This window comes from Cololabis saira, chromosome 19 (genome assembly GCF_033807715.1).
Source record: "Cololabis saira isolate AMF1-May2022 chromosome 19, fColSai1.1, whole genome shotgun sequence".
Taxonomy (NCBI): Eukaryota; Metazoa; Chordata; class Actinopteri; order Beloniformes; family Belonidae; genus Cololabis; species Cololabis saira.
The window spans coordinates 15,557,608-15,580,944 of NC_084605.1; the positions used below are offsets into that span (position 1 = coordinate 15,557,608).

Here is a 23,337-nt window from a genome sequence, read left to right on the forward strand (position 1 = left end):
AGGTTAGGTCAAATGCCACCTGGCTTCACCTGTCAATCACTTGGACCAACGATGGAGTCGTGGTTGAAGCGTAGCAGCAATATTTATTATTGCTTTGCTGGTTAGGGGGTACATGGCTGAAAAAATATTTCACAGGGGGTACATCACTGAAAAAAGGTTGAAGACCACTGCTCTAGGCCAACGACCTCCACCCGGCGAGAGGCCAGCCTGCCCGGAGAGACAGAGCCGCCCCGGGCCGCCGTCGCCGCCGGGCAGGTGCACCCGCCCCCACGGAACAGGTGAAATCTTTCATTTGTTAAATAACAAATCATTCTCATTTCACTGCATTTAAAAAAATAAAAAATAAACAAAAACAAAACCACAAGATTAAATTAAATACCATTTTTTATTTGTCTTTGTAGATCATGACAAAATATTTTGAACAACATCTGTTAAATTCACTAAATATTAACCCCCATCAGGTTGACGGGTCTGCTGTGGTATCTCTTTGAAATGTCTGCTTCAATCTGTAAAAAAGAATAATAAAAACAGTTATAATAAATAGCCACATTCGTTATTACTGAAAAGCTTGAGCGTCTAGAAATATTGCGCTTATTGTGCTCCACGGTGTATAATTCTTCCTTTGTGTTACATTATCCCTTCATTTATTTTAACATATCTTATGACAGGGGTTTAGATTGTCAGTATTTGATACTTTGTGCCGCCTCTCAATTGGAAAGTACCAACCTTGCTAACAAAAGTAAATGGAAAAGTAATCAGATACCATTTTCTGGAGTTCCCGGGTGCGTCCTGCCAGCAGGTCGACACGAGGCTCCAGCCTGGACTGCTCCTGTAGCGCTTCCTGCCTCCTCTCAGCCATCGTGGCAGCTTTCAGCACCAGTATGTCTGCCTGCTTCATCTTCTGTCTCAGCACCTCTGACACACGCTCAACGTATCTAAAAACAAAAACACAAACACACAAGCACATTTCATGTGAAGAACAATAAGGAAAAACACAAGCTCTCACATATACACCGTAATTCTTGCTCGACTTCCACATCAGATTTAACAGCTTGCAGTAAATCATAATCCATGAGATCTACTGAAATTATGTAAAATTAACCAGATTCTGACCTCTAAATGGTAACAAGATTATTTATGATAAATTAAACTCATCTAATCGTTTCATTAGCATGTAAAGTTAATTACTTGCTTCAAAAAAGGGAACTATATTTTCAACGTACCACGGAGAGCAAGGACACGTAATACTTTCATAATCTGCATATTTTCATAAGTAACCAAAAAGCTTGCTCAGCCAGGATGTAAATCTCACTATAAACTAACATCAAAGAAGGGTTGTTTCAAAAGAGAGAAAGTTGTCTTTAATATATTCTATAATCTTGAAGAAAACCAGGTGAAGAACATATTTCTAAGCAGATTTGTTTCTATTAAATACAGTACGTGTTTAAAAGGCTGAATAAATAACACACAAACTAATCATTACGTTTGACCAAAATAATACAAATTAAAGTGATGAGAAAAAAAGTGTGGTCTTAGATGGAACTTGGTATTTGCTCTACAATCAAATATAAAGAAAGATCATTTTTCCCCACCACATTCGTTTTTTACCATCACGGTGGAAAAAAAGAACAAAAAGACAAAAAAAGAGGCTGAAAAGCGGAGGCATGGAAATGAATTAGCCTTCCGTCTAATTTCCATCAAAACCTTATAGCTATTATTTTTCCATCTTCCACAGTAATAACTGAAGACTTTCTTGATTATTACCTCAAGGATGCATTTCTGGTGGGAGGGAACTAGTTTGAGCTTTAAAGTGTCAGCTAAGAAATTTGAGTGATCCCCACTCGGTTACCTTTTTTCTTTATTCAAAGTTTTTGCAAAAACTGATTTAAATCCATTTCTGTAGGGACTGAAGCAAGGAACATATTAAAGCACTTGTGGAAAGTAGGGCTGTTCGATTAATCGATTTTAAATCGTAATCGCGATTATGTAATTAGAACGATGTTAAAACGTGAAACTCGTAAAATCGATTTTTCACTTTTTTTTTTTTTTTTTTTTACCTTGTCTGCACACATATTAATGATTGATACCATATTAATGATTGATGGAAATACCTCTCAATACCTGCGACAAGTGCCCCATCGGAGAGGCTCTTTAGTGTAGGAGGGGGCGTTGTAACATGCCACCGGGCATCCCTCAAGCCAGATGCCGTAGACCGGCTCGTGTTCCTTGCAAAAAACTTGCAAATGTGAATAGCAAATGTAATGACTGACATTACACACCTCTACCTCCTTCATGGGTTGCATTATTATTTAGCATGCAAAGACCCAGTTTAGTTTAATTAGAAAATGTCTTGTTTTATTTAATTGGAAATATAACTTACTGTATGTTTGCAAGTGCTGATTTGCTGATTTTTTTTTTTCAGAGATAAAACTTTATATTTTATTATATTTTTTTTTACTTTTTTTCAACTTATTTTACAGAGTTTTGCACTTTATTAATTCATTTTTGGTTTAATAAGAGCAAAGTTTGCACTTAAAGCCCAATGGGGCAAATGTTCAATAAAAAAAACTGCATATTTGAAATAATTTCTTTGCCTTTTGTCAATTCACAAAATAATCGTAATCAAAAATCGGATTTTGAGAGAAAAAAAAAAATCGAGATTTTATTTTTGGGCAAAATCGAACAGCCCTAGTGGAAAGGTGTGGAGCCTACGATGGTCAGCATACCGTGGCGAGGCCTGGATCATGAACAAGTGCTGCATGCGCAGAGAGGTGAGCCGTCCCAGCAGGTCCTGCACCTCTGACAGCATCTCCCGGACATGTTGGCGGTTTTGGTTTTGGATGACGGAGGGTGCTAGCTGGAACTGGCTCATGGCCACCACGTCACTCTCCTCCCCCATCTCATTGATGCGCTGGGTGAGGAACACCTCCAACTGCACCAACAGACAAAAAGTGAGCGACTCATTTGTTAAAGATTCAGTTTGTCCTTCAAATAGTATCAGATAAATGTCACAGAAAACATAGTCGCTGCCCGTGCAGCAAAGGACCAGAGTTTTATGTCACTTGTCAGCAGTTGTACTTATTCCTGGAGCCTGGGGAACCAAGAAGCTTAAAACCTGGAAAACGTCCACTAGGATCTATCACAAATCATTAATCAATGCCAACGTGAATAAAGCCGAGGTCTTCGCTCTTTACAAGGAAATCTTAAGCCCTCACTCAGCAAGCATGAAGAGAAAATCTTGACATTATCTTTAAGCTTAAGTGAGCATCGGCCTCTTCCACGTTGAAGTCTTTTATAGATTTAGAAAGAAGAGCTCATGCCTTTCTTTCCTTTTCCCTGAATTATAACAAATCTTTTTCGTCGGGAGAAGTCAACCTTCTCTCGCCCAACAGCTGCTTTGAAATGCTTGGCTGGGTCCTGAGAGGCAGAACGCAGTAGCAACAGTCCCAACCGGTACCAAGAGGACGGCCCACGTTGCACACACCTCACCTTCTCACAGTGAACCCATTAGAATGTTATTTTACAGACAAGCTGAAATAAAAACAAATGCCATGGATGTTTACCCTTTCACTGCAACAGGTTTGGGGCAATTGTTGTAATCGAGCGCTTTAGTAACTTTTAAAGAGACTTCAACACTTAGTTGGTGATTTGATTCTTAAAAAGGAGCATGAGGCAGGATTGAGGCAGGATTTATGAAAAAAAAAAAAAAATCGTATACGTTTTAAGTTTTCTAGTAATAATGTCAGATGAAGTGTTCCAAACCAAAACGAATGAGCCCTCTAGTGTATCTCTCCGTTGCCTTGAACAGGCTGTGTGCTGCAAAATGTGCTGCAATTCCGGGCCGGAATTTCCCGCGCTGTCCTGTGGATGTGACGTCACATGACGCTGCATGTGCGTTCTCCCCGTTCTCCCGTGCCGGCTTCACTGTTGGCTGCAGTACAGCCAACGGCCGTCGTGGTGAAGGGTGGCGCTAATGAGTCTCATTTCTTAAAAGGAGCCTCATGCCCCTTTAAGATCTCGGCTTCAGTAGTTTAGTAGCTCCGGTTGTAACAATGTTTACTCGGATCACGAGCGGGGCTCGTGACGGATCACATCAATGCTCCTCCTTATCTATACTTAATTTCTCTGATAACGTTACCACAAGGCAAAGACGGGGCTCTCAGACACTTAAGAATAAGCTTCCCTGCACGTCTCCTTGAGAAATTGGATTTTGTCGTGTAGAAATTCAAACCACAACCAAGCCTCTTCCACGTCTGGAAAGACGTGTTGTTCTTTCCATTTTAAGTAAATAAAAATCCCACCAGAGGCTCGGCACGGCTCCAAGGACAAGTAATGAACCCTTTAAATGATTTACCTCTGAATCCATTATGTTTTCGTTTGAACTTTAACTATGTATTTGTTTATTTCCATTTTAGTTTCAGCCTCTAGGGAAGAATACTGTCTCTACTTGCTCCTTGTCACGTAAAGTGTGGCGCAGTGTCGCATAATGATTCAACAGTTTAATTACACTAAAGCCACTTAAAGTCAGTCCTTGTTTGGGCATCAGTAGTTTAGTTCAGGCTACCGGCATCATCTTTGTAGAAGAAATAACAGTTCAGTTCATTTCATTTCAAGAGCAAACCAAAACCAAATGAACTGTAACAAAATAACTGTTCTACAAAAACAGAGCATCATGTGTTTGTATGTAAAGAAACAAACCCTGCATTTTTCCTCAAAATCGCTGCTCTTCAGTTGGTGGTTATAATGCGAAGAAAGAAAAGAAGAAGAAGAAAAAAAAAAGACACTTTCTGTTGCTTACCAACAATTGTTAAATAGCTTGCACCTTAGCCATCTTAAAAACCTGGGTCTTCCAATACCTCATCAATAAGACATGGCTGATCACACCCAAGCGGAAGGTTTCACCTTTAAATAAACCTTCATTCTTTCTCTAACTCTGGCCCCAAACTTTAAAATGATCTAAAAGGCTGGTTGTAGGTTGTTTCAGTGTTCGCTGATGCTAATCTACAGTTCAGGGTTCTGAGAATGGGATTATGGCCTCAATATGGAGACGGACTTGTGGTCTTTACCTCCATTAGCTCATCAATAAACTGGCTGCGTGACTGGGAGTGTTCCAGGACACTGAGAGCCTCTTCACCCCTCGCAACACCATCAGGACCTGAAAGAGGACCCACTGGTCTTTACTGCACAGAAATGTCATGCGTTGATGTGGCTGCATATAAAAGATGATTATGTCAATTACTCACAGTCTGTTCCTACGTCTACAATTTCAATTTCAGTGGGAGCCCCTTCACTGTCCCCCCAGTCAATGCCATTCGCTCCAGCGTCCTGATGGAAGAGACAAGAGAGGGACAGGTTGTTACAGCTTTGTAATAGAGACACTCGCAGCCCCTCACAGGTGGACTCAAGGGCTCCTTTCTGAACAACATATCGTCTTTGAATGAATGAATGAATGAATGAAAATATATTTATTTCGGTCAGGTCATTCATAATGTAGTCACCAACTGAAAGCATTAGTTCACATAAAAAAACAAACGAGACCTAACCGAAAAGGAATAGGCTGAAGCTATTGCTTATTTACGCCTACCCTTCTCACATGATCAACTTATTCAGATCAAACATACAAAACATAATATAAAAAATAAATCATATTGTTTACACAATCCCGAACATAATTCCGTAATAGTATCATCTACTGGATCCCTCATATTTTTCAAACACATTAAACTTAAACAAACGTTTGAAAGCATAAATCGACTGGCACATCTTCAATTTATCATCAAGTGCATTCCATATATTTATTCCCTTACAGTAATACATTGATCTTTAATTTTAGTCCTAGACTTTGGTTTTTCAATCATACGATTCCCTCGAAGCTCATATCTACTTATCCTTATTTTAAACATGCTTACAATTTTACCAGGTAACAATCTGTTGAACACTTTGTACATTATCAGTGCTATTTTGTATTCCACTAAATCCAAGAATTTAAATGCCCTTAATTTAATAAATAATTCATTTGATGGTTCTCTATAATTTGATTTTGTGATAATCCTTACCGCTCTTTTTTGAAGAATAAAGATCGGTTTAGTATGGGTAAAATATGCACTCCCCCATATTTCTAAACAGTATGTAATGTAGGGAATAAACATAGTGCAATACAAAATATACAATATATGTCAATATGTCTTTGAAATAAGCTTATCAAAATTAATTCAACAGACTCAACACAGGATGTTGCATCAGAGAGAATTTCATTGCAATTCCTCTTTTATCAAACTGATGTTCAGCGCAGGTGTCGGTGGGTGAAGCAGTGACCATTTCAAAAGGTATCACAAGCTTGACATTTCAACAGTTTGTCCAGTTTGGCTCTAGCAGACCCCCCTGTGACCCTGAAAAGGATGAAGCGGGTATAAATTATGGATGGATGATGGAACAAGTGGTCCACTACTTTTAGCTCTCTATTCGATTTAACACACTGCAACTATGATTACTTTTTAAACTGATGTTAAATTTACAATCTAGTTAGAGCAGAGTCAAGATGATGATGGTCATCCCTTCTTCCCTTTCACACGTCTTCAACACGCTGGTATCTGAGGAAGTACAGCTACCTCTGGCTGTGGACTCTGGGAAATCCGAGTTAACTTCTGCTCTAAAGACAGATGTGTGCAGGAACTTTTTTTTTTAACAAAGTTGCAACATTAAATGATCCCTGTTAGTGTTATTATTATTATTTGATATTTGATAAAAACAAACTGGTTATGATGACGTGTGGTTTTGGACTTCTGCAGGGAAGGATTACTGGCTGTTCAACCAGCAGATCAGCCTCTGCAAAACTGTTGAGGAATTTTTTTGGAACGTTTAATCAATTACAAAGTGCATTAATACAGTTAAAGAAAACTGAATGGACACAGCGCATCGAGATGAGTAATCCAGTCTAGAATATAGATCTGTGTGATTTATCTTGTTCCTTGGTTCTGTGATAGATGTGGTTGCTGTTATCTCATGATTTGATTATGTTAGGAGGTTTTTGAAAGTCTTTAAGCCAAAGAACATAAGAAAACCAGTATTAGAGGGGGTCTCTGACTCCCATTCAACCATACAGCACAACAAGCCATGCACTCACAGCATGTATCACTACTTTTGGTCTGGTTTTGTTTTTTTTTTTTAATTGGTTTATTTCATTGAACATTTACATAAATTGATCAGAAACCACATAATGAAATGACGGTGTTTAGGGGATTAAGGCTGAATTATACTTCTGCGTCAAAACGACGCCGTGTCTACGGCGTGTGGTTTTTGTACACGCAGAGGACACGCCGTCACATGCGCCGTCAGTGACGTGCACCTCCCGAAAATTGTAACTACGCGTCGAGGAGACGCCGTCCACACGCAGACCGAGAGGGCTGTGATTGGTTCGTTTGAAAGCGAAGCATTTCCGGTTTCCGGTTTGAATCAGTAGTGAACTTCCAGGGCTTTTTTCTTCGTTTATATGTGATTTTTTTTGTTTTTGTTTTTTGCACAATAGTTGTCCTTATTTCTTTGATTTACTGTGACCGGAAAAAGTCGGATAAACCATTCAGAAAAAGATCGCTAACTAGTGGCCGCGGGGGGTACTGCACCGCGACCAAACGGAGAGACGGAGAAGTCTGAACGATTCGTGACGGCACCACGGGTGCGCCGTGTGCTCTGCGTGTGTGTGACGCAGAAGTATACTCAGCCCTTTACTCGTGTCACCTCCGATGTTGGCTCCAGACTGATGCCCCAGTCTATTTCTTCTTCCACTGTGATTCCTGCATTCACACCCAAGGAGTCTGTTTCTTTTCCAAAGTTGCCCCAGTCAATCTATAGCACCGAGCAGAAGTACAGAAAGTGAGGATAGCTGTTGTGAATGGACATAACCAAATCCCACATCAGTGCGCATCTTTATTTAAAGGAAAATCCCTTTATCTCTCTTCCAAGGTCCTACCCTGAATAGTGGACCAATAATGGGTGGGAACGCCAGGACTAGTAACCACCAAATCGTTGCGCAGTAACAGCGGAAACGCCCAGAGCTCAGTAAAATTGTTTTGTTTGAATTTAACAAGCTCAGGCAGAAGAGTCTACAGGCCCGTATGAGAGCTTCATTCAAAGGATCCTAACTGGAGTCTGGCTCTGTGTGGGAGGTGGACTCAGTGATCAAAAGCAAACAGTCTGGGATGACCGAAAATGACGCAGGGTGTCATCCCGTCATTATATGAGCTACTCAAACTAATTCCCCGACCAAATAATTAAAAAATACAATAAATAAATCAGCTACATGTTAAACCTGACATCTGGAAATGTCTGACGTAGTGAATAAACCAGCCAATTAGTATGGATGGAGTAATAAGTGAACAAGACTGATCCCTGTGGGGATCTTCCACAACGGCGTGAGACAAATCTAGGAACGTCGGCTTTCTCATGTCCCAGCAGTTTAATAGCCGTCATAGCAGAGTCACTCATTCTGGGTCCAACTATGCAGATTTGTATGCTCATCATTACTTTATAGCAACAGAGAAGGGAAACTAAGGCCAGCCTGTAAGCAACATTGTCTTCTGACCGAATTAATTAGAATTAGAGACGGACAAGAAATCTATTAAAAACATGAAGTAAAAGAATCTACAAACTGAAGGTAAAGTGGCTTGATTTGGGGTAAAATAATGATTTATGCATATAAGAGACATTAAAAAAACCAACCGTGTCCTCTGTGAGCGTATCAGCAGACGCCTCCTCCACAAACGGCCTTTCAACAACCGTGGGGACTTTCCCCTTTTTCCACTCATAAAATGTCCCGTTCCCCTTCTTCTGGGCAAACGTCAGCATGGGCAGGACGGGCTCAGACCTACAAATAAAGGCTTGTGAGACCAGACACAGAAACTCTGCACAGTTTCAACAGAACAGACACAGTTGGGATCATTTCATTTCATGGGTTTCATTTATGGGGCGTTGCAGTGGAACGTTGGCCGGTGGACAGACGGGTTGATTGAACTCCACGTTGCTTCTGATGTGCTCACGGTGTGCTCATCGGTGTGTTGCTACGCATGTAAGAGACAAATGTACCTGCAGGGAAGTGGCTTTTATCGATAAGCGTTTTGAAAGCTCAAATGGATTAGAAATGCGCTACATGCATGCAGATCATGTACCTTGTACTGCAGGTGTAGGAGAGTGTGCACTAACGTTGATGTACTCACCAGTCACACACAAAGTCTGTGAAAGCTGTGTAAAACTGGACTTTTTCCTCCAGCGTTGCTGCATCCCTCCCAACTTCATTCAGGACTGCTGGCAGGTCTTTCACCAGTGCTTGAAGTTCTCGTGGCACATTTTCACCCTATCAGACACAAAGCCATCAACAGTACTCGAGTTGTAAAAAAGAATCAGGGGGGATGGTGGATTTTATCATATGGGAACAGATAATTTGTGCTCATTACAAATAATATAATATATTACAAATAATAGCACTGACCAAAACACCTGCAGAAATACTGCAGGAATGACATAGCAGCAGTTAAATGCAGCCTTCTGTAAGCTTTAAATATCCACTGGGCTTACATCAAATACATCAAAACACAACAATAAAAAACTGTTTTCTGAACTTATCAATATGACTCTGTCCTTCACAGGATAAGTAAAATGGATCACTGCAAAAACTCACAATCTTAACAAGAATATTTGTCTTATTTCTAGTTAAAATGTCTCATTTTAGTAAAAAATCTCATTACACTTAAAACAAGACTCATCACTGGAAAAAACAACAATTTTCATCTGTTTCAAGTAGATTTTCACTTGAAATAAGTAGAAAAATCTGCATGTGGAACAAGATTTTTTTGCTTGTAATAAGAAGATAAATCTTGTCCCACTGGCAGATCTACTTATTTCAAGTGAAAATGTACTTGAAACAGGTGAAAATTGTCAAATAAGTTATTTTTCTGGTGTTATTTTTCTGGTGATGACTCTAAATGTTGAAATATCAGTAAAACCACATTCATTGATGAAATGACATAAGGGATGGAAAGGTGGGATGGCAGTTTTACAGGGGGGATGATTTGGACCGTTTTTATTTCAGGGGGGATGCCACCCCCCCTCATCCCCCCTCAACTCGAGTACTGGCCGTCAATGATAATAATATTTGTAATAATAAACAGCTTGTGCCTAAATACTTCTGTGTGCGTGTGAATTCTTGCATCCACCTTGATGCCATACTGTTTGCAGGCGGAGTAGTAGCGCTCCCTCAGTTCTGCTGTTGAGCTCTGACACTCCCCCTCCCGCCTGCCGAGCTCCTGCTGCTGCTGCTGAGCTTTGGCGATCTGCTTCCTCAGAGCTGGGCCTTCGTAGCTTAGGTTACGGATCAGCAAGCTGGCCACCTCCGCTGGGAACACAAACACCCTTTTCTTATTAGATGAAAGGATTCTAAAAGATGCAATTATTCACCGTCTTCAGATGGTTACTGCTCTGTATCATCTGACACTGATTCAGAGATAAATAAATAAAAGCACCGACGAATTATCGATATCTCCATATCTCCAATTTTAAAAAATACAATAAAAAATCTTTTCAGATTCAGATGCTGAAAAACCTTATTGTCTCTTGCAAGAGCAGTGGGATTCTGTCTTTGAGCTGGCTCTAAGAGATAAAAAAAAAACATGTAAAATAAATGTAACAGAGTTTCACCATATTGGTATACAAATAGATTAAAATACAGAGCTGCTTCCAGGTAATAATGTTGATGGCAGCTGAAATAAATGATTTTTTCAGTAAAAGTGTCCATGATGATGGTCTGTGGGGAGGAGCTGAAAGGAAGTGTGGAGTGGATGTGAAGGATCATGTGTGACGGTGATGGCGCTCCGTCTGACTGCACGAGCGTGGGGATCTGAGAGTGGAGACTGCATTGGACCTGCTATTTTATGGTCTGATGACATGTGACTGGTTCAAATCAAATCAAACTTTATTTATAGAGCACCTTTCATGCATAGAATGCAGCACAAAGTGCTTTACATAAAAACAATACACAAACAGAAAACTTATTAATGCCCCTGGAGCTAAAAGCTAAAAGAAAGCAGGATAAGATAGGCTATGAAGTTAAAATACACACTAAAAGAGTTTAAAAGTATAACATAAAATCCTAAAAGTACAGTAGGTCTAGAAAGCAAGAAATTAGAAACTAAGAGAATAAAACAATAGAATGTATAAAATAGACCATAAATAACAACTAAAACATTTAAATATAACATTGAGATAAAACAATGAGATAATAAAACAGGATAAACTAAACTAAAGATTAATATAAAACAAGACTAGTAAGATCCAATAAAAACAGGGGTGAGCATAGAAAATTATAAAGAGTTAAATGAGTCAGTTAAAAGCCTGGTTAGCTAAGGGGTGTTAGTGGGCCTTCTTGTAAAAATGGGCTGAAAAGGACAGTGTTCTGTCCATCTCATGCAGGTGCCTTTCACAGCCCATACATGTTCCTGCCATACCCTCCTGAATACATAACAGTATATTGGTATTATCACACTCACCCAGATAGACATTTTCTGCTTCATACAGGGACACGATCTCCTGCCAGTCCTGCGAGAACAACAGAGATTAAGAAAAACCTGCTTGGAGCTCCATCCTTCCAAGTAACAGATGTAACTCCCCCCCACCTTCATCCTCTGAGAGGAATATCTGCCAAAGATGTTCTTTGATGACGCTTCAGTTCCCTTCAGTATCTCCACGATCCTCAAGCAGTGAAAGTAGTGTATATCTGCCGGTGGAAATGCACAAACAACACAGGATGCTCATTTCGGAGCATTCACACCGACACTGAACAGATTTGACATTTCATACTTTAAGTTGACAATTTTGCTTAATTGTTTAATCAAAAGCAGTTTCAGCAAAGTATTGGTTTATGGGCATTAGGAATGGGCGATATTTTACCGTTCACGATAAACCGTCAAAAAAATTCCCCACAGTAAGAATTTGTCAACTCGCGGAACAAACGATGAATTCCCGTTGACGTTTTTTTTGTAAAGCTGATTTATGCTTCTGCGTTAAATCCACGCACAACGTACGTGAAGGAAGGAAGGAAGGAAGGAAGGAAGGAAGGAAAAAATGAGCCAGAAAGAAAGGAAGAAAGATAGATAGATAGATATGAGCCAGAAGGAAAGAAAGAAAGAAATGAGCCAGAAGGAAAGAAAGAAAGAAAGAAAGAAAGAAAGAAAGAAAGAAAGAAATGAGCCAGAAAGAAAGAAAGAAAGAAATGAGCCTGAAAGAAAGAAATGAGCCTGAAAGAAAGAAATGAGCCTGAAAGAAAGAAAGAAAGAAAGAAAGAAATGAGCCTGAAAGAAAGAAAGAAAGAAATGAGCCAGAAAGAAAGAAAGAAATGAGCCTGAAAGAAAGAAAGAAATGAGCCTGAAAGAAAGAAAGAAAGAAATGAGCCTGAAAGAAAGAAAGAAAGAAAGAAATGAGCCTGAAAGAAAGAAAGAAAGAAAGAAAGAAAGAAATGAGCCAGAAAGAGAGAAAGAAAGAAAGAAATGAGCCAGAAAGAGAGAAAGAAAGAAAGAAATTAGCCTGAAAGAAAGAAAGAAAGAAATGAGCCTGAAAGAAAGAAAGAAAGAAAGAAAGAAAGAAAGAAAGAAAGAAAGAAAGGTTTTTGTGTAACAAATATGGCGGATCTAATAGATTTATAGTTACAAAGATGGAGTTGAATTGGTATTTTTTTTAATCGTCATTTTTAATCGTTATCGGGATAAATGCCAAAAATGATCGTGATACATTTTTTAGTTCATATCGCCCATCCCTGATGGGCATGCACAATAATGCAACCAGCTTGTTTGTTTTCACTTTAATTGTGCGGGCCATAGGTACCATCAAATGTGGGAAGGCAGGGTGTTGAAACTGTTTAATGTGGTCGAATTTTTAAACGTCACAAAAACCTGGCATTTCAACACAGGAGCGTGCTTTTCTTAAAACAACACGGTGTTGTTTTATGAAGAGATGATGCATTACAGATGTAAACATGCCTCCGATAGGAACATGTTACTGAAGTCAACCTTAAAATTATCATAAGATAAATGACATAAGATCCCTATTTTCACTAAGACGCTGGGTTGGGTGGGTTCCGTGAGCCTGACCCTTGCTTGTCCTGCTAACACAGGAGACAGAAAGAAGCCAGTGTCCTGGGGGACCTACGTGAGCCGGACAGAAGCTGCTTGATCTCCTCGTTCTCCGGCATGTCCTGGATGGCAGTGTTGATCCTCTCTCTGACCGCCTTCACCGCGCTCTGCCACTTCACCGTGCAGTGCCGTCGATCCAGCAGCCAGTCTGCAATCACAGTAGTTCATCAACATCCAGTACTGGAGTTGAGGGGGGATGAGGGGGGATGGCATCCCTCCTGAAATAAAAACGGTCCAAATCATCCCCCCAGTAAAACTGCCATCCCCCCTTTCCATCCCTTATGTCATTTCATCAATGAATGTGGTTTTACTGCTATTTCAACATTTAGAATCATCACCAGAAAAATAACACCAGATACACCAGAGTATATTTCAGAATTTTTTTTATTCTATGAACCAGGAAGGCCCCTCAGATCCTCTGGCTATCCTTTTCTAGCTGTTCCACAGAGTAGAACTAAAAGATTTGGTGATGCTGCTTTTAACCACTATGCTCCAAAACTGTGGAACAGCCTGCCGGAGGATCTGAGAGGAGCTGGAAATGTGGACATTTTTTAAACGTAGACTAAAAACTCATCTCTTTGGTCTGGCTTTTATGTAGCATCACATTTTATAGTTTTATTCCGTTTAAAATTTTTTAAAAGGTATCTGTTTTATTTATTTATCTATCTCTTATAATGTTTTTATTATTTTTATTGTTGTGGACTGATTTTTTATTTTTTTTTAGCCTTAATCCTTGAACCTTTATCTTTTTATAAATTTTATATATTTTATATTGTATCTCAGGGTGCATTGGTCTCCCAGTTTTTATCTTTTTGGTCTCCCAGTTTTTATTTGTTTATTATGCTTATTTTTCAATCAAAATGTCAAAGCACCTCGTATTTCATGTACCTGGACAAAAGGTGCTATATAAATAAAATTTGATTGATTGATTGATTGATAAATAACTTGTTATTTGACAATTTTCCCCTATTTCAAGTAAATTTTCACCTGAAATAAGTAAGAAAATCTGCCAGTGGGACAAGATTTATCTTCTCATTACAAGCAAAAAAATCTTGTTCAACTGGCAGATTTTTCTACTTATTTCAAGTGAAAATCTACTTGAAACAGGTGAAAATTGTTGTTTTTTTTCCAGTGATGAGTCTTGTTTTAAGTGTAATGAGATTTTTTACTAAAATGAGACATTTTAACTAGAAATAAGACAAATATTCTTGTTAAGATTTTGAGTTTTTGCAGTGATCCATTTTACTTATCCTGTGAAGGACAGAGTCATATTGATAAGTTCAGAAAACTGTTTTTTATTGTTGTGTTTTGATGTATTTGATGTAAGCCCAGTGGATATTTAAAGCTTACAGAAGGCTGCATTTAACTGCTGCTATGTCATTCCTGCAGTATTTCTGCAGGTGTTTTGGTCAGTGCTATTATTTGTAATATATTATATTATTTGTAATCAGCACAAGTTATCTGTCCCCATATGATAAAATCCACCACCCCCCTGGTTTTTTTTTACAACTCGAGTACTGGTAACATCATATTTCTGCTGCACTTGAGACGCTGACAGGATGAAACAGCTGGATGGTCTTTACCTAACAACTTGCTGGTGTGAATGTCGATGGGGAGAGTTTGAATATTCTGTTGAACAAGAGAGACAACGGTCAAAACATTTGCATCTTTCATCAAAACATCTGTTTCTTTCTCTATCTTTCTCTAACCATAGTTTTTGTAGATAAATCGTGTACACAAGCAAGGTTAACAACTTCCACAGCTGCACATAAAACCGAATAAAGCCTAAACTCACAATTACGGTGAAATTGTAAGGTAATTGCGGACTAATGCTTAGAAAGAGTTTCTTCTCTGAATATATTGGACTTTGTGTTAGCTCCTGTTAGCCAGCAGAATCATTATCACAGCAGGATCAGAGCAAGTTTGTTTCAGCTCACCTCCATTTCTACCTCACGTTGTTAAAACCAAGGGCACGTTTGAGATTTCAGCGCATCATTCAGTTAAAATGTTGATTTATAAGTTTTTTCTGTCACCATCCGGATTTCACTGTTGTTTATGACACGTTGAGAGAAGTCTGTCCAATGAAATGAAGCGATGTTTTATTGGCCGGACCGAGGGACCAATGGTGTTTGATTATGCTGGAGCTGCATGTGATTGGGGAACGCTGTTGCTGCAGTAACGACCTTCTGCCGCTGGAGGGCGACAGTTCACAGTCTGAAGTGCGATAGTGGTCAACTCAACATACCAGCAGAGGTGGACAGAGTACTCGACCCCAGTACTTGAGTAAGAGTACAAATACTACTGGTCAAAATTTACTCCGTTACAAGTAAAAGTAGCTCAGTCAAAATATTACTCGAGTAAGAGTAGAAAAGTACTTGCTTTTAAAGGTACTTAAGTATCCAAAAGTAAATGCTTTTAAATTTACTTTAAGTAAAAGTAAGAGTAAGAGTAAATTTCTTATTTTCCACATCAGTAAATTACTATATTTTTTCTAAATTAATTTAAGGATCTTTTAACTCTTGTTTCTGAGAATTAACTCTTTGAAACCAGCTGCACTGATGTGCTGCTTTTAGAACCACAATGTTATATAAAACCTGCAGAAACACCAAAAACAAATCAAATGAATAGGATCATAAGAGGACAGCAGATGATGCAGAGTTTATTAACAATCATGAACTGAAACCTGCTCCGAGTCCGGCTCATTATCAGACTCAGACGACTCAGCGGATTGTGTTTCTTCTCCTGATGCAGGCGTAGCCATTGTTGCGGCTCTGTCTTGACAAACGCAGGCTACTTTGGCGGTATCGTTTTGAGGAGGCTTGACGTATTTCCGCTTTACGTACATCCCAGTGGAGAGCGTGCACTGTGATAGGTCTCGTCCTTTGACAAAAACAGCTTGTGTCCAATAGGATTTTAGGGAAGAAGAAAAAAGAGCAGACCTGAAAGTAACGAGTACTTTTCAGCCTTCCTAGAAATTTACTCGAGTAAAAGTAAAAATATGTGTCTTGGAAATGTATTCAAGTAAGAGTAATAAGTACCAAAGAAATCTAATACTCAAGTAAAGTACAAATCCTCTGGATATGTACTTAAGTACAGTACTCAAGTAAATTTACTCCGTAACTGTCCACCACTGCATACCGGCATGCACCAATTGTAAAGTTATACTACTATTTCACACGAATACTCAGATACTGAATACAGATATGTATTTTGGTATTTCAAATTATATTTCTTTGCACTTGAAATGTACATTTTCACAAAACAGCAAAAAAGATTTGCAGTGACAAATTTCCTTTAGTTTGAATCTGCATCTTACTTTTAGAGGTGGGTAGAGTAGCCAAAAATTGTACTCAAGTAAAAGTACTGTTACTTCAGAATAATATGACTCAAGTAGAAGTAAAAAGTAGTCATCCAAATAATTACTTGAGTAAAAGTAAAAAAGTACTTGGTGAAAAAACTACTCAAGTACTGAGTAACTGTTGAGTAACGTCTGATTTATTTTTTTTAACACAACCATTCAAACAGACAAAAGTACAAAATAATCATCTTCAGGCAAATTAAATCAATAAAATAATAAAATAAATTAAAATTAATAAAAAATAAAAAGTAGCTTAAATTAAAATAATCTTAAAGTTAATTCAAGTACTTTAATAAATAAATAAAATAATAACAGAATAAAAAAATAAATTAGTAGCACAACATTTCACGCCTTTGTACTTTTGTTTTTTAACCAGGCTCTGCAGGCAGAACTAGAACAAGCCCATGAACTCATAGAAACTCTGTGTGTGTTTGAGTCTGTGTAAATGTGACAACACATGCAAAAACAAACATTTTTCCCAAAGAATCACCCAGTGATGTCATGAGATTGACGCGTACGCGGATAAAAGGGATAAAAGAAAAGTAACAGCTCAACGTAGCCTAATGTAGCGGAGTAAGAGTACCATAACAGTTTCTTCTTCACAAATCTACTCAAGTAAGAGTAAAAAGTATAGTGATTCAAAACTACTCCTAAAAGTACAAAATTTCCCAAAACTTACTCAAGTAAATGTAACGGAGTAAATGTAACTCGTTACTACCCACCTCTGCTTTTGAACATGTAGGTACCCTATACTTTGATATGTAAACTTGTCTCAAGCTCTTATACTTATACACGCATCAATTCAATTCAATTCAATTCAATTCAATTCAATTCAATTCAATTCAATTCAATTCAATTCAATTTAATTTAGCCTATGTAACGGATATTTTTATTATTATTATAACCTTTATTTAACCAGGAAAAAAAGTCTCGTGGAGATTAAAAATCTCTTTTACAAGAGAGTCCTGGCCAAGACAGGCAGCAGCACAAACACAAAGTTGCACAAACAAACAATAACAAAACAATTAAAAACAAATTTGAAATACAAATCACAAACAAAATCAGCAGTCGAAGCATCTACAGCCAGTTGAACTTGCTTCCAAGTCAATATATACAATATACAATATACAAAGATGGTTATTATTATTATTATTATTATTATTATTATTATTATTATTATTATTATTATTATTATTATTATTATTATTATTATTATTATTATTATTATTATTATTATTATTATTATTATGTATAGTATATCATATTATTATTAGTATAGATATCGGATAGTTGAATGGATGAATGAATGGGATGCCTGGGTCTGGGGCCCTCCGTTATCGGGCCTGCACGGGTGTCGCCTTGTTGGGGGGGTTCCCTCTCTCCGGGCCCGTCTCCGGTCCCCCCCGCTGCCTCCGCGGCGGGGCGCCCCTCTGGTCTTGGAGGGCCATTTTCGTGGGGGGCGGGTGCGCCTGCCCGCGTCGGCGGCCGGGGCGGCTCTGTCTCTCCGGGCAGGCTGGCCCCCTGCCGGGTGGGGGTCGTTGGCCTGAAGGGTGAGGGCCTCCTGGCCGCGTGTCCGGCTCGGACCGGGTGGCCGGGGATTGCCTGGGTCGCGGTCCGCCGCCGCGGGATCCCTGGCTGCTTCTTCCCGCGCCGTGGGGGCCCCGCCCGTGGGCCCCCTCGGCCGCCGCCGGGGGGGGAGTCTCCCTCCTACTTCTCCCCTCTGTGGGGTTGCCGGTGGCCTGGGTTCCGGGCTCTTCCGTGTCGGCCTCTGGTCTCGCGGGTGGCGGGGTTGCTCCCCCCCTCCCCCTCTATAGATACACTTCAGGTGGAGCTTTGTTTGGTTTATTACACACACACACACACACACACACACACACACACACACACACACACACACACACACACACACACACACACACACACACACACACGCACACACACACACACACACACACACACACATAGTCACTTAGTCACATGCATATACACACACACACAAAGACATACACACTGGCTTGTTCACCTGCATGCTGGCTCTCTAGTTTTTGGGTTTAGGTAGCGGTAGCGATAGCTTAGCTCAGACTGCGATCAGATCTCAAGATTTAGGTCGATTGCTGTTATTGTTTTGGTTGGCTCCGTGCCGGTTTCGTGCTTTGTTTGTGGTTTTTTGTTGCAGATTTCCAGTGCTTGACGTGTGTTTCCGTGTGTTCCTGCTTCCTGGATTGGCAGTGGATGTCGTCACCCCCCCCCCCCCCCCCCCCCCAAAAAAAAAAAAAAAAATCACTGGGTTTGTATGTGTATATTTATGTATGTGTACGCATATGTATGCGTATATATATGTATATATATTAAATATAGTAATAATGCACATATATATACTTTTGGTTTCTACCGTCATGGTATCAATCATTAATATGTGTGCAGACAAGGAAAAAAAAAAAAAAAAAAAAAAAAACTTGCTTCCAAGTCTTTCAGAAGAACCTTAAAAGCATCATGTGTCACCAGTTTATTCAATTTTAAGATTTTCTGCAACTCAATCCAAGCAGAGGGGGCAGCATAGCTGAAAGCCCTACTACCTTGTCCAGTGCAGACCCTTGTTACAGTCAATAACAATAAGTCCTGCGACTCCTGCGACCCAAGATTCTGACTCCAAGTGCTTTTTTGAGAGAGATACCTCCCCAAATAAGCTGGAAGCGTGCCAAGAATGGCCTTATAAACAAAGATGCCAATGATAAAGTCTACGGGTGGCCAGAGCAGACCATCTGACCCAGGCATACAAAGAACAGTGGTGAGTGAGAGATCTAAAATGGTAGACAGTATCCAATGCATGAAAACATTGAGCAGATGAATGTATATAGAGGACATTGCCATAGTCAAGCACAGACATTGATTCAACAAGTCTCTTTATATTACAACACAAGTTGTCTCTAGGTGCTTTCCAGAGACCAAAACATGATCCCGGGCAATTATTACATAAACAATGGCAGGTAAAAACTCCGCTAGTGGGAGAAAAACCTTAAGCAAAGAGACACAATGGTTAGTTGGCTACAGGGATGACTATATAAATCAATCAATAAATAAACGGATCAGTCATTTGTAGTGGTATTGTCTTTCTGTTGTTTTACTTATGGGTGAAATATAAAAAACACTAATCAGGGGATTTGAATGCCCCAATGAGCAGGACCTATGTTGTCTGAGGCAGGTGCTCCTGTTATGACCTCCCGATGCCAACTGGTCCCTGGCTGGCTGGCGAGACTCAGTGAGTCCAGATCTACAGAGTCCGTCGCTCAGACACGGGTTACCGGGACCCACCAAGGGCCACCCATCTAGTTTGAGGTTCATGTAGAACTGAGATTCGTTGTAGTTCCTCGACTGACCGATAGCAGATGGCTGTGAAAGCGAGTCAATCTCCACTAACTCATGTTTAAATGTCCAACTTCAAAGTAATAAACGTACAGTATTCACAACTTGGTTAAAAAGAGCGTTTTGGTCTCAATCGTTTGAATCAACACCCGTGACAACTCCGAGGGGGTGGATTTTTTTGTACCACACCAGGAATATTCATATAAAACACTGGATTTTTTTCTTTCTTCCTTTAAAAAAAATCTTTATTAATTTTAACAATTTTTGTGATTGGTCATATAGTGTTTTTTCTGACATGGAGTGATAAAGTATCTCATCAAGGTTTTCAGTCCATATTCCCTCCACGTCTGTGAGTTTGTGCATTTCCACTGGAGTTTTCATATTGCAGCCCAGTCTTCCACTGAAATAATCATCCCTCTTTCTTTCTCCCACGAAATCCGGACTTTCCTTAAAATGAAAGGCATTGAGCATCCTGAGCTAGACAACACTGAGTGGCTCCTCAAGTTTTACTATCTTGTAGATCTGACTGAACATCTGAACCAGCTAAACGTGAAAATGCAAGGAAATTGGAAAATTGGAAATACAGTGTGTTTGCTTTTGAAAACAAGCTGGAGCTTTTCATCATGGATCTTGAAACAGGTCGTTTACTACATTTTGAAAAACTGAGCCAATTTAAAGATACATGCACAGCAAGTGAGCCCATTGAAAACTTTGATCTCCACCAGCTAGCTGGCTGCACATCCAGTCTCCTACAGTCCTTCAAAACGCGCTTGGGAGAATTTCGTGAACGTCTTTTTACGTTCATCAAACATCCAAACGAGTGTTCACTGAACACAGCCGACCTGAGTGTCTCCGTCAGAGATTTTGAAGCAGAAGTGGCTGACCTGAAGGCCTCAGACATGTGGGTGAATAAGTTCAAGTCACTGAATGAAGATTTGGAAAGAATCACACGACAGAAAGCGGAGTTGGCGAGCAAGCACATGTGGACAGAAATGAAAAAACTTCAACCCGAAGACCAGCTGATTCTCAAAACTTGGAATCCTGTCACATACCACACACTGCAGCGTGTGAGTATTGCTGTATTGACCATGTTTGGATCTACGTATGCATGTGAGCAGTCATTCTCACATCTTAAAAACATCAAGTCCAACCTACGATCATGTTTGACGGATGAAAGCTTCAACGCTTGCATGAAGCTTAACCTCACAAGTACCAACCAAAAAAAGAAGGCAAGTGATGGGTCCAATGTTGCCCCAGCAGCGGAGGGAGAAGGAACGGGTAGGGAAAGTGGGAGTCGGGCTATTAACGAGGCTGTCAGGTTAGCCACTGATGGATTAATTATGCAAGTACATTTTAAGGTAAGATATCAAATCACCCTACCCTCATATAAATCTGTTTAAGGGAAATATTGGACTTTTTTTACTCTCTCTCTTTCTCTCTTCTGCTCCCTCCCTCTCCTTTTTGCATTTGGACATTAACTGTTTTGAGTTAAACTGGGATGTCCACGTGATATTGTTGCACTGACATAGTGAGTGAAGTGAACAGAATGAGTTAAATTGCGTTTGTCAGATACGCTTTTGCTGCTCTCTAATTCTGCTGCTTGCTGTCCATGGTGCCGAAACGGATGCGTATTGCGTAACCAACATGTTGTTAAAGTGTAGTGTTCATAGTTACGTTAGCAGGATGTGAGTGAGACTGCATTTGAAAAAGTTAAAATTTTCTTGACCACACAGATAAGCTACATAGCAGACCTTTGTGATGAGTATTTGCTGGGCATGTTGATTGATACTGTAATTAAGTTCTGTGACTCGTAACCTTGCCATACTTTAGCTTTGACTGAATTGACGCCACTGTAGGGCCGGGTGACGTGACTGGATTTCCATATGTCGGTCTCACCATTAAAAAAAAAAAAGGCAGAAATTGAACGTGACAAAATCCAGAATAACTTGACCTGAACCATGGAGGGAGGAAATGGTACAGACCAGCAGGGAGGAAGGGATAGACAAGACCAGAGCAGTGGATAAAACAGAGTGGCGACACTTCCATAGGACTGGCGGACCGCACTTCCGGATTATGGAGCCTTCTATAGTTCCATAGTGGCGTTGATCCCGTTGATTTCAGTGGCCGCACATCAAGAAACTCCTGAGGTAAGGCGATGAAATATCGGCCAATTTTAAGTCATTATGTGTAGTTATTATATCGGAGGTGCTTTTTATGTTAGATATGTATTTTTTCAATGTTTAAATTCATACATTTAATAAGCCAAAACATTGCACAGTGGTTTAAACACTGCGGCAGTAGATCACCGGTTACCACTGAATTAATTATATTGTTAACCTCTGAGTTAAAAAAAAATATTACATGTTTATATGGGATGTTGATTTTAATTATTTTAAAGGTAATCCTGAAAGAGCCTTGTGAAGTTTCTGCTGTCAATACTCTCCACAAGTGGGGTAGCTATAAATTACACAAGCAGCAAAATAATTTTGTGGTTGTTCCTTTTCTTAGTTGTGTATGTGAGTCATGTTTTCTTCTTGCAGGGTTTGATGTTCCTAAAGCTATGCCTTCTCCACCTCCAGGAATGGGAACAAAGTGACCGCCCTTTGCTGAGTCACTTTTTGATTTAGATGCATATGTTATCATCTGCTTGTCTTGCTTTTCTTTTATCAGAGTACAGTGGATGTATTTGAATGTGTGTCTCCCTCACAGGTCCCAGGTTCTCCAGCCCAAGATTTCTAGTCATTTCAATTCAATTCAATTTATTTGAACAAACAAATATCAACAGATTATTAAAGCCAGTTTCCGAAGATTCTCCTTGGGAAGACGAGGATCCTGCTCCCTCTCATCCTTGATCTGCAAATAGAAATATAATTTATTTTCCTGCTCCACTAACACAACTAGTCATCATCATACCATGGTATGATCACTGTTCTACATACAGTAATAAATGTAAAAAAAAAAAAGCTTGTCAGATTGTATATAATAATCAGATTGATTATCATTAACATTTCGGATTGACTGAGAGCACTGCAGTTGTTAAATAATAAAATTAAACCTCAAAAATACAACTTGCCTTATAAATTGTGCATACAGTGTAGATGAATACTTTGTATTGGTGTGTATATTTAATTGACACTTTTATTTTGTTGCCATTGATGAATATATATACATTAAGATAGTGAATGCTTGGATGCTAGATTATTTTTTCTCACTCTTCTTTCTGTTTCCCACAGGTTTGGTTGATGTGCACAGATGATATTGCTAGAGGATATTGTAATAAAGCCAACTTTTACACCAGATACACCTCTTTTTTTTAAAAATTGTTCCCATTTGGAGAATTCAGAGTGGGTCAAATGCTACACTGATTAAGGCTGCGTCCCAATACTCCCCCTCGCCCTCGTTTTCTTCACTAACCCTAACTTTTGCGCGTTCCCGTGAAGGTAG

General features: G+C 39.5%; 1 protein-coding gene across 1 annotated transcript; it reads right to left on the reverse strand.

Moving 5' to 3' along the window:
- Positions 1–366: 366 nt before the first annotated feature.
- Positions 367–15,241, reverse strand: cdk5rap3 (CDK5 regulatory subunit associated protein 3). The gene is made up of 14 exons (XM_061707955.1): positions 15,110–15,241; positions 14,756–14,801; positions 13,189–13,320; positions 11,661–11,761; positions 11,535–11,583; positions 10,206–10,384; positions 9,210–9,346; positions 8,716–8,860; positions 7,726–7,842; positions 5,244–5,325; positions 5,067–5,155; positions 2,727–2,932; positions 764–935; positions 367–506 (listed from the first exon to the last, which is right to left on the reverse strand). Exons 1-14 carry the CDS (start codon positions 15,113–15,115, stop codon positions 441–443), a joined length of 1,527 nt encoding a protein of 508 aa, XP_061563939.1. The 5' UTR covers positions 15,116–15,241; the 3' UTR covers positions 367–440.
- Between the last annotated feature and the right edge of the window lie 8,096 nt (positions 15,242–23,337).

Excerpts from the sequence above, each read along its gene's own strand:
- cdk5rap3 (XM_061707955.1), bottom strand. Across the intron at positions 13,321-14,755 it reads TCACACCAGCAAGTTGTTAG|ACTGGCTGCTGGATCGACGG; the intron begins GTAAAGACCATC and ends CTGTGATTGCAG. Across the intron at positions 507-763 it reads CCCGGGAACTCCAGAAAATG|ATTGAAGCAGACATTTCAAA; the intron begins GTATCTGATTAC and ends TCTTTTTTACAG.